The sequence below is a fragment of the Balaenoptera borealis genome (assembly GCF_965194805.1).
Source record: "Balaenoptera borealis genome assembly, chromosome: 7".
Classification (NCBI taxonomy): Eukaryota; Metazoa; Chordata; class Mammalia; order Artiodactyla; family Balaenopteridae; genus Balaenoptera; species Balaenoptera borealis.
Genome location: NC_138864.1, coordinates 13,303,642 through 13,323,108, shown reverse-complemented (window position 1 = coordinate 13,323,108; position 19,467 = coordinate 13,303,642). Strand labels below are relative to the sequence as shown.

The 19,467-nt window shown below is 46.9% G+C and overlaps 1 protein-coding gene across 5 annotated transcripts in view; it reads left to right on the top strand.

The window, feature by feature from the left end:
- OGDH (oxoglutarate dehydrogenase) overlaps nucleotides 1-19,467 on the top strand; it is a 75,445-nt gene that overhangs the window by 34,980 nt on the left and 20,998 nt on the right. For 3 of the 5 annotated variants that reach the window (XM_082399737.1, XM_082399738.1, XM_082399739.1), the window contains exons 5-11: nucleotides 2,350-2,394; nucleotides 10,352-10,467; nucleotides 13,429-13,583; nucleotides 13,710-13,856; nucleotides 14,383-14,473; nucleotides 14,850-15,029; nucleotides 19,338-19,466. In XM_082399737.1, the coding sequence (XP_082255863.1) occupies nucleotides 2,350-2,394; nucleotides 10,352-10,467; nucleotides 13,429-13,583; nucleotides 13,710-13,856; nucleotides 14,383-14,473; nucleotides 14,850-15,029; nucleotides 19,338-19,466 (863 nt within the window). The remainder of the gene's footprint in view (nucleotides 1-2,349; nucleotides 2,395-10,351; nucleotides 10,468-13,428; nucleotides 13,584-13,709; nucleotides 13,857-14,382; nucleotides 14,474-14,849; nucleotides 15,030-19,337; nucleotide 19,467) is intronic. The other 2 variants (XM_082399740.1, XM_082399741.1) reach the window with 1 other exon arrangement.

The window sequence follows — 19,467 nt, the reverse complement described above, 5'->3', positions numbered from 1 at the left end:
AGTGACAAAAATGATTGAAATTTACTTAAATGTGAGATTTAAACATAATTAAAGGAGAACTCAAAACAAATTCTATAAATAAAAGAGAGGAAGGTGTGAAACTTCTGTTTACCATTAGTGTTTGCAAATTGTCAAACTTAGGAAATGAACTTGAGTTAAATAGTTAAAAGGGCAATTCAAAAGTCCAAATTATGGCAACATTTTAGCTACTTCATGTCCAGCACAGCAGGACATGAAGTCTTCCCACCCTTCTGACCTTCCAGAACGTTCTTTCTGGTTGAGTTTTGCCCCCTTGATGGCTGGGAAGAATGAGCTAAAAATAGAGTTGAATTTTAATCTGCTTTCATAATTTCAGAACAATAGAGAGCAGTTTACTTAGCATTTATTGGCTGCTGTGTGGAGTGTGTGGTGCCACCAGACCACTGAGTGAAGAGTTGGGATCAGGTTCCCCAAGTGACTCAGGAGGGCAGGCCAAGCTAAGGTCATTGTGGGTACATCCCCCTGCAGGGGTTTCCTCCCTCCTGGATGCCCAGGAACTGGCAGACCAAGGCACATCCTTGCTTCTTGCCGTCTATGCTTCGCTTAGAAACAACACGGCCAAATCTCAGCCGTTCTCTGTCTCTCCAGCAGAGCATCTTGTGCTCATCAAGAAGTAATTTTTAAAAATGTTTTAAAGTGCTCAGGTGCTGGGAATCCCTTGTGCTTTCTGTAAATGACAACCAAAATATCTATTCTCTTTCCACTCTCCTTTGGTTTGTGTCTTTTCTTCGTATTTTATTTTAAAAATATCCAAAAAGTGCAGATAAAAATAAAAGCATCCACATATCCAGTACCCAGAGTGAACAGATGTAAACATTTTACCATATTGCCTTTAGATTTTTTTTTTTTTAATTTTATTATTTTTTGGCTGCATTGGGTCTTTGTTGCTGCGTGTGGGCTACTCTTCGTTGCGGTGCACGGGCTTCTCATTGTGGTGGCTTCTCTTGTTGCGGAGCACGGGCTCTAGGCGCGTGGGCTTCAGTAGTTGTGGCACGTGGGCTCAGTAGTTGTGGCTCGCGGGCTCTAGAGCGCAGGCTCAGTAGTCGTGGCACACGGGCTTAGTTGCTCTGCGGCATGTGGGATCTTCCCAGACCAGGGCTCGAACGTGTCCTGTGCATTGGCAGGCGGATTCTTAACCACTGCGCCACCAGGGAAGTCCCTAGATTTTTTTTAACACACGCACATTTGCAGTTCCCTTTGAGGCCAGCGGCGCGTGGGGAGGTGGCGGGAGAGGTGGGGAGATAGTCCCACAGGCAACGCTTATGGCTCCTTGGCGTGGTCCTATGTCTTGATTATGAGGATTGAAGGAAAAAAATGAAGAGTCTTCATCCTTGGCTTAAGCAAAGCATCCATGCTTTTGTGCAGGACCTGGACGTTCCATTGTCTTGAGAGCCCCTTGCTCTGAGGTCTTTGGTAGGTGCTGCCGTCCTCGAGGGCGAGGAGGAGAGCTTTACCCGCTCAGAGCAGGCGTCTCCGTCCTCTCTGAGTCAGAGCTCTTGCCATCAGCGTCCAAGGATGCATTGTCTGGCCTTCCTCTCTACTCCCAGGGCAGGGAGCAGCCACAGTGCCAGTGACCATGCTCTGACCCCTCAGTCCTCAGGCCCACCCTCCCAGGGAACCAGCGTCAGGAGGTATTCTGTGTGTCCAGATCAACATCTTGATTTTCACTAGCGCCAGGCAAGCTTCCAGGTGTGGGGCAGGAGTGTGTGCATCTGTGCACGTGTGTGGCTCTCGGCCTGTGTCCTCAGCAGATGAGTTCCTCCATCCTGGTTCTACCTTCTCGAGACGGGAGACCGAGGACCTACCTTCTACTCTTTAGAGTCCAGCAGGAGCTTGAGGTTTTGGGTCTAGTCTGCTGCCTGATGCTCCAGTTCTGAGGAATGGGGCTCAATAATTAGGCTTTTTCATTTTCTTTTCCCCAGTTTTTTCATCCCAAAGCAGTCTGGACTGGGTGGATTTGACTTCCCAGGAGAGCTCTGTGTCGGCCACTTGTTCAGGGTGGGGAAGTGAGGAAGTCTCAGCTGCCGCCACACGGTGGCTTCTCAGTCTCAGGGAGCTGCCTTTCCCTCCTTCAGATTCACCTTATTCCAGCTGTTCATGAACCGTTTCCATGTTTATCAAAGTAGCTCTCAGACCACCTATCCCCCCTCCCTTGTTCTCCTTCAGTGTCTATGTCTGTGTGACAGTGTTTGTGCTACCTGTTCCTGCAGTAATGGTGTAGGGTTTTGGGTGTTTTGGGTTTTTTTAAACTAACTCTCACCTGTCTTTTTCCCTCCGCGCTCACCCATGCTATCCCACTCTGCCTCTCAGATCTTGCAGTTTTCAAGGAACGACTTCGAATGCTAACAGTAGGAGGTATGAAAATAACGAGCCTTTCACTTTTCTGGAGCTGAGGAGTTCATTTGAACAGGATGTGCATCTTTCCCCAGCATGCAATTTGGGGAAAGTTGACACAACTCTGTCGAGTGTTTTGAAGTTTGTTAATTGTCTTGAGATATGTTTTTCCTGTCATTTGGCTGTTATCCAACAGGTAGAGCTACTCACCATGTCATATTAGCTTCTGTCCATTTGTGTTCTGAAGAGCATTTTCACCTCCACGTGTGTCTCACCGTCGCTTCGCCGGGCTTCCGTCTTCAGCGTAGGCTGTCTCTAGCTCCTGCTGTAGCCAGCGGGGACCCGAGGCCGCACTACATGCTGCATGTTGGCACGTCCTTTCCTCCACGTCCTGCACTGTGCCTTTGACTGGACTCTGGATTCTTTCAGATTCTGCTTCCTGGGCATTTTTTCCCTTTTGATCCTCCCATGTTTGAAGGACAACTGAAGTACTGATAAAAAGTTACTTAATGAAGTAAGGAATCCTTAATGACCCTTGGTTCTGGGCAGAGCACCTTTGAAGAATCCAGAGTGGGGAGCCGGGGGTCATCTGCCTGCTGTCACTCACCCCAGTGGCCAGTCTTCCTTCCATGCCTGGTGTCACTCAGAAGTTCTCTTTTTCCTCCATCTTATAATGTCTGTGAGACTCTAATTTTGATTAAACTTTTCATTTTGAAATAATTGTATGCAGTTATGAAAAATAACGGAGACATTCTCATATGCCTTTCAGCCAGTTCCCTCAGTGGTACCATCTTGTAAACCATAGTACATCACACCAGGATACCAACACTGACAGCAGTCAAGCCACAGAGTCTACATCACTCCAGCGGTCATTCCTGCTGCCCCTCTGTAGCCACACTTACTCCCCTTCTACCCCACCCCCATGTTTGACCCCTGGCAACCACTGTTCTGTGCTGCATTTCTATAATGTTGTCATTTCAAGAATGTTTTACAAATCACAGTATGTAACATTTTGGAATTGGCATTTTTCAGTCAACATGATTTTCTAACACTAGTTTTTTCCTTCTTAATTGCTGAGTAGCATTCCTCTCCATAGATGTCCCAGAATTGTTTTAACCATTTACTCATTGAAGGACCTTTATGTTGTTTCTGTTCTTTGGCTAATAGAGTCTTTTACAGAGCAAAAGTTTTAAACTCTATAGTCCAGTGTATCAATTTTCCCATGATCCATAAGATCATATTTTTGGTATCAAGTTTAAGAACTCTTTTCTTAGCTCTAGATCCTGAAGATTTTCTCCTCTGTATTTTTCTAAAGGTTTTATAGTTTTGCATTTAACATTTAAATCTATGATCCATTTTGAGTTCATTTCTGTATAGGATATGAAGTTTAGATCAAGGTTTGTTTATTTTGGGCCTGTGGATGTCAATCGCTCCAGCACCATTAACTGAAAAGTTTGTCTTTCTTATCATTGAATTGATTTTATACACTTTTATCAAAAATCAGTTGGCCTTATTCAGTGGGTCTGTTTCCGGGTTCTCTATTCTTTTAATAGGTGTGTCTCTCCACCAGTACCACACTGTCTTGATTACTGTAGCTGCTGAACTTTTATTTTCCTTTTCCAGAATTGCCTTGGCTGTTCTAGGGCCTATCTCTTTCCATGTAAATTTTAGAATAAGCTTGTCTACATTTACAGAAACTCTTGCTGACATTTTGGTAGGAATTGTGTTAAACCTATAGATCAATTTAAGGAGAATTGACGTCTTTACTATGTTGCCCGTCAATCCATGAACATAGTATGTCTCACTTATTTAGATCTTTGATTTCTTTCATCAGCTTTTTGTAGTTTTCAGCATACAAATTCTGTACATGTTCTGTTAGATTTACATGTCAGTACTTCCTTTTTTAAAAAAAATTTAGTGTCCATCTATTCATTACTAATATCTAGAAGTACAATTGATTGTTTTTATGTTGTGTCCTGTGACCTTGCTGAGCTCATTTATTCTAGGACTTTTTTTTTTTAGTAGATTCTTCAGAATTTTTTGGGTAGACAATCATCTCACTTGAAAATAGGAACAATTATTTCTTCGTTTCCAATCTGTTTGCCTTTTATTTCCTTTTCTTGCCCAATTGCCCTGGTTGGACCTTCCAGTACCATGTTGACTAAGAGGCATAAGAATGAACATCCTTGCTTTGTTCCTGATCAATGTTGGATTACATCGATTGATTTTCAAATATTAAACCAAACTTCATGTACTGCTGGAATAAACCTCAATTGGTCATGGTATATAATTGTTTTTGCATATTGCTGCATCTATATATATGTATTTGCGTCTGTATTTGTAGGGAATATTGGTCTGTAATTTTTTTCTGACTGTCTTTGTCTGCTCTTGGTATCAGGGTAATTCTAGCTTTGTAAAATAAGCTGAGAAGTTTTCTTCCTACTCTAATTCTTGAAAGAGATTGTGTAGAGTTGGTGTTAATTCTTCTTTAAACATCCAGTAGAATTCCCCAGCAAAACCATCTGGGTTTGGATTTCTTTTTCAGAAGCTTTTTATTTATGAATTCAATTTCTTTAAAAGTTAGAGCTATTCAGATTATCTGTGGGTGGGTAACAGCAGTTTGTGTTGTTCTAGGAATGGTTTGTTTACATGTGAGTTGTCAAGTGTATGTTGTTCATAGTATTCCCTTAGTATCTTTTTGATATCTGCAGGATCTGTATTGATATCCCCTTTTATTCCTGATATTGGTAATTTGTGTCTTCTCTTTTTCTTTGTTAGTCCTGTTAGAAGTTTGTCAGTGTTACTGATCTTTCCAAAGAACCAGCTGTTTCATTGATTTTTCTGTTTTGCTGTTTTCAATTTCATTGATTTCTGCTCTTATCTTTATTTCCGTACTTCTGCTTTCTTTGTATTGTTTTTTTTTTTTTCCTTCTTTTTCTAGGCTCTTGTGGTAAGATCTTATAGATTACTGATTAGAGCCTTTTCCTCTTCTCTAATGTTTGCATTTACTGCTGTAAATTCCCCTCTCAGAACTGCTTTAGCTGTTCTACAAACTTTGACATGTTGTATTTTCATTTCCATTCAGTTCAGTGTATTTTTTGATACCCCTTAATATTTCTTCTTTGACTCATGGATTATTTAGAAGGTGTTGTTTAGTTTCCAAGAGTTTGGAGATTTTCCTTTTATCTTTCTCTTATTGATTCTCTAGTTTGATTCCATTGTTGTTGGAGAATGTACTCCACATAATTTCAGTTCTGCTAAATTTTTTTGTTTTTGGCTTCGTCGAGCCTTAGTCGCAGCATGCAGGATCTTTTGTTACAGCACGTGGGCTTCTCCAGTTGCATCGCACTGGCTTCTCTCTAGTTGTGGCGCGCGGGCTTAGTTGCCCCGTGGCATGTGGGATCCTGGTTCCCCGACCGGGGATCGAACCTGCATCCCCTGAATTGGAAGGCAGATGCTTAACCACTGGACCACCAGGGAAGTCCCTCAGTTCTGCTAAATTTGTTGAGGTGTTTTTATGGCCCACTATATTGTCTGAATTGGCATGTGTTCCATGGACATTTGGAAAGAATGCATACTCTGCTGTTGTTTGGTGAAGTGTTCTATAAATGTCCATTAGATCCTGTCAGTTGTAGAGTCTTTCTATATCTTTGGCAACTTTCTATCTACTTTTTTAATCGATTATGGAGTGAAGGGCTTTGAAATCTCCAGACAAACTGTGGATTTGTCTCTTTTCAGTCCTCAGGGGTTTTTTTTTTTCACATATTTTGCATCTCTGTTGTTTGGTGCACACACACTTAGGATTGCTATGTCTTCTGGGTGGCTTGATCTTTTTATCATACAATGTCCCTCTCTGTCTCTAGTAATTTTCCTTGCTCTAATGTATACTTTATCTGATGATAATATAGCTACTCCTGCTTTTGTTGGACATGTTTTACATGACATATCTTCTTCCATCCTTTTGCTTTCAATCTGCCTAAATCACTGTATTTGAAGTCAAGCATATAGTTGGGTCCTGTTTTTTTAATCCACTCCATCAGTCTCTGTCATTTAAGTAGACCATTTATATTTAATGTAACTATTGATATGTTAGGGCTTAAGTCTACCATTTTATCCTTCATTTTGTTTGTCCCTATTCATTTCTCTGCTTTTTTATCCTGACTTCCTATAGGTTTTTAAACCTATACTTTAAAAATTCCATTTTTATTTATATATAGTCTTTTATCATATCTCTTTGTGTTTTTAGTGGTTTTTAGCCTTTTTAGTGGCTGTTTAGGTGTTATATCACTACATAACTTATCACAATCTAATGGTGTCATCATTTTACCAGTTCAAGTGAAGTGTACTTACCTCCCTTTACATCCCTTCATTCTCTCCATGTAAAATATATAATTATCTTAAATATTTCCTCTACATATGTTTAGAACTGCATCAGATAATATTACAAATTTTGCTTCAATCATCAAACATAATTTAGAAGACCCACAAGGAGAAGGAAAAGTCTTTTATTTACCTGTATTTTTTAGTTCCATGTTCTTTCTTCCTTCTTCCTGTCTGATTCCTTCTGATATCATTTCCTTTCTGTTTACAACTTCTTTTAGCCATTCATTTAGGATGACAGATTCTTTTAGTTCTCTTCATCTGAAAATGTTTTGATTTCTCCTTCATTCCTATAGGATATTATCACTGTATATAGGATTATGGGGAAACAATTCTTTTCTTTCAGCTCTTGGTAAGTGTGGTGCTACTTCTGGTCTCCATGGCTTCTATTGAGAAATCCACTATTATTTGAGTTGTTTTGTCCTCTGTTGAGAAATCCACTGTTATTTGAGTTGTTTTGCCCTCTAGGCAAAGTGTCACTATATTCTGGCTGCTTTCAAGATTTTTTCTTTGTCTTTAAATTCAGAAGTTTAATTGTAACATATTTTGACACGGATTTCTTTGGCTTTATTCTGTGAGTTCACTGAGCTTCTTGAGTCTGTGGGGTAAGTCTTTTGCCATATTTGGGAAGTTTTCAGCCTCCCGCTTTCTCTTCTCCTTCCAGGATTCATCAGAACAACTGAAATCTTTTGTTACAGCATCACATGTCCCCAGGACTTTCTTCCCTTTTTTTTCCCCCCAGTCTGTTTTCTCTGTATTCTTCAGGTTGGTTTATTTCTGTTGTTCTCCCTTTAAGTTCACTGATCCTCTGTCCTCTGATAATGCCATTGAGCCCATTTACTAAGTTTTAATTTGGGTTATTATATTTTGCAGTTTCAAAATTTCCCATTTGGTGCTTCTTTGTATCTTAATTTTTTGCAGAGACTTTCTATGTCTTTGCTGAGACTTAATTTTTTTTTTTCATGTCTCTCATGTTTTAATTGCTCACTGAAATTATTTGATAATGGCTTCTTGAGAATCTTAGATAATTCTAACATCTGTGTCATTTTGGTGTTAGTGTCTATTGATTATCTTTTCTCGTTCAATCTGACATATTCCTGGTTCTTGTTATAAGTGATTTTTCTTTTTTTTTTTTTTTTATATTGAAACCAGGACATTTTGGGTATTATGAGATGGGATCTTGTTTAAATCTTTGTTATAGCAAGGCTCCTCTGAACACTGCTCTGGTAGGGAGGGGCCCACCTAGTTACTCCCCAGTGGAGATGGACATTCTGGGCCCCAAAGTCTCTGTTGACATTAGGGTGGGGGAGTGGGCTAGTGCATTACCTCCCAGAGGAAATGAAAGTTTGGGCTTCCTCTTGGGCCTTTTCTGAAACCTTTGGGTGGGGTCAGAGGTCAGAGTGCACTGCAGCCTGGCAAGGGTGTTGATGGAGCTGCAGTGTGTTCTGTATGTTTGGGTGGAGCAGAGCAGTTACAGTCTAAAAGTTTTCTGTCCTGCGAGGCTGCCTTTCTCCTGGTCCTTTAAAGAGAGCAGCTTTTGTTGGGGCTTTTTCTGTCTACACCTGTAGAAATTTACACATTCTTTGCTCCAAGTCTGGGATATGGGAGCCCAAAAGGAAACCCAGGGACCTCCTTGGCTGGTTGGCTTTTTTCTCCACCCTTTGGCGTCATCTTACATCTGTTTTATATATGATATCTGGGGTTTTAAGTTGCACTTGGTGGGGGAATAGGTAGGAATATGTCTATACTACCTTCCCAGACGTCTGTAGATTTAAGTTCTCAATGACTGAAGAACTCAGAAGCAAGGCCAGCAGTTTTGAAGTTCAGTAGCAGAGCCCAAGAATGATCAGTTCACGGTGATGGAAATGAAAAATCACACATATGGTGAGGCAGAGGGCTCTTCATGCTGAAAGGTCACGACAAGCCCACGTTCTCCTCTGGGACACACAGGTCATTGGTTAACTCCACAATCAAAATGTTCAAAATGTTCCCAACAGAGTGTGCACTCTTTGGATACCCCCGTTCCCTGAGCCCCCACTGCTGAGTGTTCCCATGAGCTAGGAAAAGTGTCCCCCAAATAACTCTGGTTTTCCTCCATAAACACTGAGAGGTGGGCTGTGAAGGGCCAGAGCCATGCTTTATCAAGCCCACGTGATGGCCCATCCTCATTCTTGATAGAATAACAGCAGGAAACAGGTGCATAGCTTAACCAAGCCACTCTACCATCACCACCGCCTCCACCCCAAGGTGAAAAAAAGCCAGGTTGCTTTTGTTTTAATAAAACAAAACAAGGTTGAAAAACATAGAATTTGCTTTTAAAACTTAAAAAAGAAAAGTGTCCTAGAGCATTAGATAAATAAAAGCTGTCGTTCCCAAGCCAGCTTGAATAGGATCATCCGGGAATGTTCATGGCCCATCCATGACCAGCTGAGTCAAGTCCTGGCATTGGAGCCTGGAAATGTGCATTTTTACAACTCTCCCAAATTCCCTAGAGATTTGGATACACAGCTGTGTTTGCAAGCGACTGCTTAGGTCCCTTACTGGGCCCTCTGTCTTATTTACACTTAATTAGGCCAGGAAATGGGAGACAGTCTGATCTTGCACAGTCAGGTGTTAGAGACTGGGGGTGCTCGTTTCACATTTCATCCTGGCGTCTGGGATTGTGACCTGCACCTTGCCTCACTCCAGCCAATATCTTGTGGGTGGGAGCCTAACCTATAGTGTCACTGGACAGTTTTCCTCCAAGTCTCTTCCCCTTTGATAATTATTGCAACATGAAACAAGCGCATAATGCCCTGGAAAGAGCCCCTCCACTCCATCACATGTTTGTCAGTTTGAAATATGCTTTCAGATGAGGAGGCACCTTGCACGTGGTGCTCAGCAAATAGCAGTGATGAGTCAGTGATAGTCGGTTCCTTAGCAATTAGTCAGTAAATACGTGTCGGTATTGGACTGGGGAGAGCGATAATCAGATCTGTGACTTACGAGCGCTGTCTGGAGAATGGGTCTTCATGTGCAGTTGGAGGTCTTCCAGGAGACGGCGCCGTCCTTCATCAGAGGTGGCTGTGGAAGCCTCTGTCCTGCTGCCTGGCAGCTCTCCCGCAGGCCACTGGGCTTCTTGGTGACTGTCCCTCACTTCTCAGTCTCCTAGCTTCCACTCACCACATACAAATGCCATCGCCATTAAGACATATATGACCTAGTCTAGTCCAGATCCTCATTTTCTACTTGAATTCTCTCCTTAACTATTTTTCATTTGCTTTCTGATTGACTTACCCAGTGCCTTTTCAAAGCTAAATTGCTTTGTGTCTGTGGGACCTTGAAATACATTTTTCTCTAAATTATAAATAATTGGTGCACTGGACTAATATATGCATCATATGAATTTATTCTCCTTTACCTGTGATGCCAGTAATATACTCAGCTTCTGTTTGTTGCTAAAGTTTGTGTTTCTGGCTGTAATATAGTATTTATTTTCGTACATAACAGAGGTTTTTATGATTTTGTTCTTCTTTTTTCTCTCCCCTGGGGAGTCCCTCCCCCTTTTCCTAAACTGTGGCCCCCGTATGGCTGTGCCCGTCTCTCCTCACCCCCGTAGGGTTCTACGGCTTGGACGAGTCTGACCTGGACAAGGTCTTCCACCTGCCCACGACCACGTTCATCGGCGGACAGGAGTCGGCCCTTCCGCTGCGGGAGATCATCCGACGCCTGGAGGTAAGAAAACACAAGTCGTTTCCAGAAAACTCCAGTGGACTTGCTAAAAACTTGTGTTGGCAGGAGGCCTCCAGACTAGGTTGTTTTTCTCTTGATCCTATATTTTTTTTTAATGTAAGGGATAGGGAATTATTTTGTTTTGTTTTTTGCTATTTTGTTGATGAAAATCCATGTTTTTTTATTTTTACAATCAAACATAACAAAATGTAGACTTTGCTTCCGACTTTAAAAAATGTGTCCTAAAGCATTAGGTAAATAAAGGGTGTCATTCCCAAGCCAGCTTGAATAGGAACGCCTGGGGAGATTCCTGGCCCACCTACGACCAACTGAGTCAGCTCTGGTTTTGGAGCCTGGAAATGCGCATTTTTACAAATCTCCCAGAGATAGGGATACACAGCTGTGTTTGCAAGCGACTGCTCGAGCCCCAGGTTGTACTGATCCAGCATTTGAAAGGGGCAGAGAGCCATGCACGGCTCTCATTTCATCCAATGCCAGAACCCAGGAGTTGGGCTGTTGTGGGCACTTGGACCTGGACTCCAGGGGTCCCAGCCATAGCACCCCCTGTCCCCAGAGGGCCCCACGTCCAGGGCTCTTCCAAGAGAGCCTCCCATTCTGACTTTTCCCAGTTCGGAATACCCCTTCTTGTTGTTTACAGATATTTGTGTAAACTCACCCAATGATGGTGGGTTGGGTATGTTTACACGTGACATGTGCATGCACTGGGCGGCTGTGTGAGCTGACAGAACTTAAGTATGTTCTTGGTCCCGTGACATAATAATCAACTTGCAGCTCTTTGAATATTTAGAGCGAGTGCAATTCCTTGGCTTCCTAACGTCTCACTAGAGAGAGAAGCTAAGAATCGGCACCTAAAACTCCCTGCCCTTTTCTCCTGGGGATTGAGCCAAGAACAAGAAAAACAAAATATGATCCAGGGGCCCAGTAACTATGTGTCCAAGTTAATAGCTAAATTCATGCTGATAATAATGGAGACATACTGTTTTTGACCTAATAGTTTCCTTTGAGCCTTTAATTGTTCAGTAATGGACATACTGCCCATCAGGCATAAGGAGCACGGGCGTGTTCTCCTGCCTCCATGGGTAAAGGAGGGAGCCCCCTCCCCCTCCCCGCCTCTTTCCTCCCCACTTCCTCCCTCCCCCTCCTCTCCCCCTTTCCCTTCCTTCTTTCTCTTCCCCTCCCCTCCCCTCTCCCCTCCCCCTGCCCTCTTCCCCACCCCTTCTTCTCCTCTCTGCTAGGCTTACAACTCAGACTTGGGTCCCAGGGAAGATGCACCCTTTTTTAAGCTGATGGAGGAAGGTTCAAGGTTCATGTTAACAGACGCTGTGGCTGGGCCATGTTTTCTCAAATGTGTTTGTGTAGAAATACACTTTCTTCTGCGGCTCAGTAGATCAGGGCACTGTCACTGTACAGCTCCGGTGGAAGTGGTGACTCGCTCTGGCTCTGAAGTCAGGGAAGGCAGGCCAGCACCCCCCATCCCTGGGCTTCTTGTGCATCCAGTTTAAAAGTTCCCAGTTTATCACGTGAGGTGTCATCAGGGAAATATAGTTTTGGAGTTAATGAAAATACCTTAAACACCAAGGTCTTTCCCAGCTCCATTTCCTCTTTTTGTCCCTAGGCAAGATTTTCCTCCTCTTGGCTAGGATGATAGCGAGCGCGTTGTGGTCGGCCATTATTTTGAGTTCAGGCAAATGTCCCTTTGTTTCATTATCATGGAATTAACATGCAGAGGTGCCCACCCCTGCTCTGGTGTCAGATCTGGACCCACCACTGGGATCCCAGGTGCATCCTCACCCTGCACTGTGCCAGCCAGTTTCCATGTCTGTAGTGAAAACCAAAGGGGGTCACGGACAGAACCACCAAGCAGAACTCGGCCCTCTAAGTGCTTGGTCAGCATGGCTGCTGCGAAGACGTTGAAAGGCATTTGTGGGCTCTAAAACTTATTGTCGGGAGTTCCCTGGTGGCCTAGTGGTTAGGATTCAGTGCTATCACTACCATGGCCCGGGTTTGATCCCTGCTCAGGGAACTGAGATCCCACAAGATGTGCAGCGTGGCCAAAAGATAGATATATATATATATATATATATATATATATATATATATATATATAAATTAATTAATTTTAACAAATTATTACCACACCAGGGCATTGCTTTTTAAATTCCTAAAAGCAGTGGTTAAGAATCCGCCTGCCAATGCAGGGGACATGGGTTCGAGCCCTGGTCCGGGAAGATCCCACATGCCGCGGAGCAACTAAGCCTGTGCTCCACAACTACTGAGCCTGCGCTCTAGAGCCCGTGAGCCACAACTGCTGAGCCCGCGTGCCTAGAGCCCGTGCTCCACAACAAGAGAAGCCACCACAATGAGAAACCCGCGCACCACAACAAAGAGTAGCCCCCGCTCGCCACAACTAGATAAAGCCCGCGTGCAGCAACGAAGACCCAACGCAGCCAAATATAAATCAATAAATAAATAAATTTATTTTAGAAATAAATAAATACAAGCCTGCTAAACTTAAGTGACCACTGAGCTGTGATATCCACCGGCAGCACAGGACCTTTCTTTCTCAGGGTGCTGGGCACAGTCTGACCTTGAGGTCAGAGAACCTGTCTTCCCCAGGAGCTTCCCCGTCCCCAGGCTGGTGCTTCTGTCCTCCCGCCATGAAGGGAGCATGTCTTGGCTTAGTGGTTCTCACTGTCCCCTCCCTGCCTATTGGGCTCTGTACTCTGTGGAGGAAGTATTTCATGGCCAGGTTCGGAGTGAGAGGAGGTTGTGGGCCCAGACTTGGTGCCCCAGGTCACAGCTGGCTCTGTTGCATTTGAAAAGGAGGCCACCTGTTCCTGCCAGCCTTCTGGCTGAGTAGGCAGTCAACACACCTGGGGGGACATCCCTGTGATCATTGTGTGTGTGTGTGTGTGTGTGTGTGTGTGTGTGCATGAAAAACAGATGGCGTACTGCCAGCACATTGGGGTGGAGTTCATGTTCATCAATGACCTGGAGCAGTGCCAGTGGATCCGGCAGAAATTCGAGACGCCTGGGATCCTGCAGTTCACCAACGAGGAGAAGCGGACCCTGCTGGCCCGGCTCGTGCGCTCCACCAGGTACGGGGCTGCACTGGTCCCGTCAGTGTGGTACAGCCTGTTGACAGGGGTGGGTGGGTTTGGAGTGTGGCCACAGCCCCACGCGAGCAAGGTTGGCCCTGGTGACTTGGCTTGGTTCCTGTCCAGGTTTGAGGAGTTCCTGCAGCGGAAGTGGTCATCTGAGAAGCGCTTTGGTCTCGAAGGGTGCGAGGTGCTGATTCCTGCCCTCAAGACCATCATTGACAAGTCAAGTGAGAACGGAGTGGACTATGTGATCATGGGGATGCCGCACAGGTACCTGGCCGCCCTTCATGCATCCGGAGCACGGGGTGGGGCACTAGGCAAGCGAGGAGGCTGGCTCGCCTGGAGCGCACTTGCACCCCTGCCCCGGGACAGCCGTCGCCACGGCATCACCCTCCCTCGGTAGCCACTGTCACACTCAAGGCCATAGTGGTTTTAGACAGACATCTTGGCCTCATGCCCTTGTCGGGGTCACCACTGAGGGAGGTTAACCTAGAGGGAAGGCTGCTCGGTGACGTGGAGCGGAGACCTCAGCTTGAGGCGGCAGCGGAGGCTGAGGGTGGAGCGTTCGCCGCAGGCCGGCAGTGTTTCTCCGTTTTCTACCTTTCTTCCTCCCACCTCGTCTTGGCCCTGGGTGCCGGGCAAGCAGAGGCTGAGTGTCCCACATCAGCTCTGCTCTCAGCTCCTCTCGGGCTGCAAACCGAGGCACTGCCTGTCCATCGGGGGAGGAAGGGGCTAGAACAGCATTGCCTGCTGCCCGGAACACAGCTCAGGCCCTGCTCGCTCCTCTGTGTACCAGAGGGCGGCTGAACGTGCTTGCAAACGTCATCAGGAAGGAGCTGGAGCAGATTTTCTGTCAGTTCGACTCAAAGCTGGAGGCAGCTGATGAGGTGAGACACCTGATTTCTTTTAGAAACTAGCATAGCTCCAACCCACACCAGACCCTGGTTCCACTTGTTTCTCCGGAAGGACCTGGGCCTGGGATCTTCCATACCACTCGCAAAGGAGGTGGCCGGTGGCCGACCTTCCGGAGAAAAGAGAGATCAGAGGCCTGGTAGCCCCTGCAGTCCTCCCCGCTGGGGTTTGGGACATGCGCCTCTGGTTGAGGGACCTTCTCCCTGTGCCCTAGGTGGAGCCATTCTGGGGAAAGGCTTTCCATCCTTCCAGGGATGGGGGTTCTGGGAGGAGAAATAACACAGGACAGGGCTGTCGTGAAGAGTACGCATCTCCATGCCCAGGATAAAGACTGACTGTTTGTACCTTCAGGGTTCTGGAGACGTGAAGTACCACCTGGGCATGTATCACCGGCGGATCAACCGTGTGACCGACAGGAACATCACCCTGTCGCTGGTGGCGAACCCTTCCCACCTGGAGGCTGCCGATCCCGTGGTGATGGGCAAGACTAAAGCTGAGCAGTTTTACTGCGGGGACACCGAGGGAAAGAAGGTAAGGCCACGGGGGCTGGCCAGGGGTGGCCCTGAGGCCAGGTGGTCCAGGACCGGCTCACAGCCTCAGGCACGTCCCAGACCTCATGTTTCTGGAATTTAACAAAATATTCTGAATGGATCTTGAAAGAGTAGCCATAGTGTTAATAAATTAATCCCAGTTACAGATAATGCTTCCTTCCAAGTTGTGACCACCAGAGCTAGGTGGGGAGTAGATTGCTTTCATTGTCACCACACCTGTGGAGAAGCTAGTCTTGCACAATATCATGGTGGACAAAACGGGTTTGTCACTGAACAGGAGGAGAGAGTCTTAAGGAAAAGGTGTGGGTGAGCCTAAAGGGGGAATTGTAAAACTGACAGATGGGAGGAGAGGTGGTCGAGTTTGTGTCAGGGTGGCACCGTTTAGAGATGGAGAACAGCTCGAGTTCCGGGGGCCCTGGTACCGGCATTTTCCAGGTGTGTGATGCTGAATGTTTAATGTTGGTTGGCCAGCCTGCTTATGTATAGAAATCCTCAGTGGATTGTAACTGTTTGTCCTTGTTTAATCTCAAAGTAGAAGTCTGTCTGTAACAAACTGTACAGTTCTTATTACTTAATGATAACCTTAAAGCCAAGCAATAAGAAAAATCAAGTTTTTGTAGTGTCTGCGTGTGCATTCTGGGGCATGTTCAAAGTCAGCATCACCACCCTACTCTCAAGCATCTCTTGTTCTTCCTAGAAATAGGGTCATATGTGAGGGAGCTAACAGAACATACACAATGTGATGTAAAGCTGCAGGTTCACTGGTAAAGAACTTCAGAAGAGAGGTATATGGGTGTGGAAGGAAGTGGAATGAAAGGCAGTCAAACCCTCTCATCGATAGAGCAGGTAGTTGTCATATTTAATTAAAGAAACAGCAGGATTTAGGTAGATGGGAAGAAAAGGACATTCTCTGGAGATGAAAGAAGGACAAAGATGGACGTGGGATTGTGCTGTGGGCAGAGCAGGGAGGAGCTGGGGCCGGGGGCAGCCTGGCCCAGGGTTGCCCTGGAGAGGGGTCAGACTTTTTAGAGGTGGAACCAAGTATTAGTTTACTAGGTTCTGTAATTTAAAACACTGTGAGTCTACTCGTACTGTGTTTGGATGGTTAGAGGGTAACGGGATCCCGGCCAGAGGTGGCGTCGGGAACAGGAAATGGTTCCTGCACCACGAAGAGTGTGGCCCATGGGGAGGGTGTCGGGACATGAGAGTTACTTCGCTGAGCTTGGGGGCCTGGACGGTGCCTCAGAAACTCCAAGCGGGTAGAAAGTGGCTTCCTGTGCAGCCCCCGAGACCACCAGTGACACAGTGGCTGGGGACGGATAGGGAGGAAACCAGCATCAGTGACCAGTGCCTCCAGCATTTCCTCTGTCTGTGGCTGGGACCCTTGCCCAGGCATTTGGGGCCAGGGAAGGGAACAAGATTGCAGAAAACTCTGTGACATCCACATTCATAAATTACAGACAGGGCTTCCCTGGTGGCACAGTGGTTAAGAATCTGCCTGCCAATGCAGGGAACACGGGTTCGATCTCTGGTCCAGGAAGATCCCACATGCCGCGGAGCAGCTAAGCCCGTGCGCCACAACTATTGAGCCTGCGCTCTAGAGCCCACGAGTCACAACTGCTGAGCCCACGTGCCACAACTACTGAAGCCCGCGTGCCTAGAGCCCGTGCTCTGCAACAAGAGAAGCCACCGCAATGAGAAGCCCGCGCACCACAACAAAGAGTAGCCCCCACCCGCCGCAGCTAGAGAAAGCCCGCACGCAGCAACAAAGACCCAGTGCAGCCAAAAATAAATAAATAAAATAAATAAATTTTATAAATAAATAAATAAATTACAGACAAAAAGCCACTCCAGCATCGCTTGCTTAGAATGCTGGAAACATCCTGAAAAGGAATGAAATAACTAGGGAAAAGTGGTGGAGGGTATCTAACATGCTTCAGATGATCACAGCAATCCATCCTGTGAGGCCAGGAGAGGCTGATTAGCCCTGTGTGGTCACCAGGCGCTTGTCTGAGGGAGTGCCCTGTCCATGGGAGTGCCCTGCCTGGCGTGGACGGCCCATCCCTCCAGGCCCCTGCCCCCGCCCCTCTATCTGAGCCCACCCTTGCCCATGCTCAGCGGGTGGGTCCAGACCCCACTAGTCCTTCACACCTGCTCTCCTTGCTACTCCTCCCAAACCCTTAGGCAATTATCTGATTTCTGTTGAACCCAGAATCTAGGGAGCTGGAGTATTTGTTACATAACCTTCAGTGTTTCAGAAAAAAAACTATGTAATTTCTATAAATGTGGCCAAGGTTGTTCTATAACCTGGTGCAAGACTGAGCCTGACCCAGCTTGGCTCAGGGCTGATGTGGCCCTTGGGGCATTCGTGTGGGAAAGCAGCTCCCTAGCGCCGCAGGTAGCCTGCCACAGATGGAGGCCCGCTCCTACCTGGGTCCAGATCGGGCCGCCAGGGTGTGTGATTTGAGCAAGCAGCGCTGCGCTGAGGGAACACGAGGGACCGAGTGCAGCCTAGCAAGGGACACAGTGCAGCTTCTCCAGAAGATCAAGAGAAACAGCGTGAGGAGAGGGGAGGCTGACCCTGAGGTGCCCGACAGCAGAAGGCCGAGGTCGTACAGAGAAGGCTCTGCAGAGAAACGCGCGTCCTGGCGAGCAGGAAGAGGCGCCACGTCCGCTGGTCGTTTGGGCCCTGGCAAGGCTGCAGTCCTCTGAGGAGGTCCCTGCGCAAACCCGACACTGTGTCCACTTCCAGCTGTCATAGACCATCCCTGTGTCCCCCAGGGCAGGACACATGGGGTTCTGCTAAAAAAAAATCTAGATTTTTGTCCCTGAAGAGCACGTGGACCTTTCCTTCCTGGCGCTGCGGACCAGGGAGGTGACAGGAGCTGAGGAAAGACAGCAAGAGGGCGTCAAGGAGCAGGGGTGGCAGGGCTGTGGGGCTGTACCAAGCAAACAGGTAACGTATTGAGGACAGTGGGAACAGCATCTCGCGGTGTAGGAGGTGTTTATAAATGCGGAAGGAGGAAGGCCCAGAAAAAGGATTGGAATTGGAGGTATCGTAGTTGTACAGTGTACAGATTTAGAAATCTCTGTGTATGTGCACCTGTACATCTGGTTTTTGGCTCTGTGCGGAAAGAGCCTAGAAGTGGTGCTGTTCTAGTGGTGATGAGCACACGAGTATTAGTCTTCAGGGCCGTCCTCCACCGAAGGAACCAGGCTCCTCAGAGAAGTGTCTGATTCCAGGGCTGGGCAGGAACAGTGCAGCAGGGGGCTGAAATCTCTGTTGTGCCAGAAAGCAAGGAGGCCCCCATGAGCCATGGGGCCTGTCCAGATGGCACGGGACCCCCACGCCAAGTTTGGGACAGTGTGAGCGTCCAAATAACTACATATACTAGTCAGTTACAGCCAGTTGAATAAAACAGGAATCCGTGAGTGCATATTAATACAAATAAATAAAAGTCGAGAAGAGAAAGCTCTTATGGAATGCCAGCGCATGAAGGTAGGAGTGACACCTGGCAGCACCCCAGAGGTGTGCTCAGGTGTGGTAAGGAGCAAGATACAGAAGTTCTCCTCACTGTTCTCGTTACCGAGGAGAGATGGTGAGTTTAAAGGGAGAAACAGGGACTTCCTGGCGGTCCAGTGGTTAAGACTCCACTTCCACTGCAGGGGGTGCAGGTTCGATCCCTGATTGAGGAACTAGGATCCCACATGCCGCGCGGCGTGACCCCCCAGAAAAAAAGGGAGAAACAGACAGCTACCGGTCCAGGTGATCCAAGTCAACTTCATCCACGTGGGGTAGGCCAGCTCTGGCGTCCCCTGGCATGGAATGCACCGTTCCTGAGTCTGGTCACACAGGACCATCGGAGCCCAAGGCCTGTCCGCGCCGTGGAGGCGGGAGACACAATGGGCTGCTCCAGGTCGAGATGCTAAAGAGGCGTGGCCCTAAGAGCACGTCCACGTGGGGTCTGGGCCAGCATTGCCTTCCTGATGAGAGGGTCCTGCATGGTGGGTGCAGGGGTGGTGGGCATTGGCTCTGCAGCAGATGATGGCGGGGTGGCTGGTGTGCAGACCTGGAGGGCACCCTCGTGGAGCACATCCTCGGGGGGACGGGGGTGCTGGGGGGCGCCTAGGGGTCTTTGTGCCTTCCTGCCATTTTCTTTCTAAGTTCGAAATTATCTCAAAGTACATCGTTTTTTGAAAAGTGGATTGTGACTGAATCTCCAGTGTGCCTTGTGGACGTGGTGGTCAGAACCATGTCACATTTGGGGTCTCCTTTGCATGTCTGCAGGTCATGTCCATCCTTCTGCACGGGGATGCTGCATTTGCCGGCCAGGGCATCGTGTACGAGACCTTCCACCTGAGTGACCTGCCGTCCTACACGACTCACGGCACTGTCCACGTGGTCGTCAACAACCAGG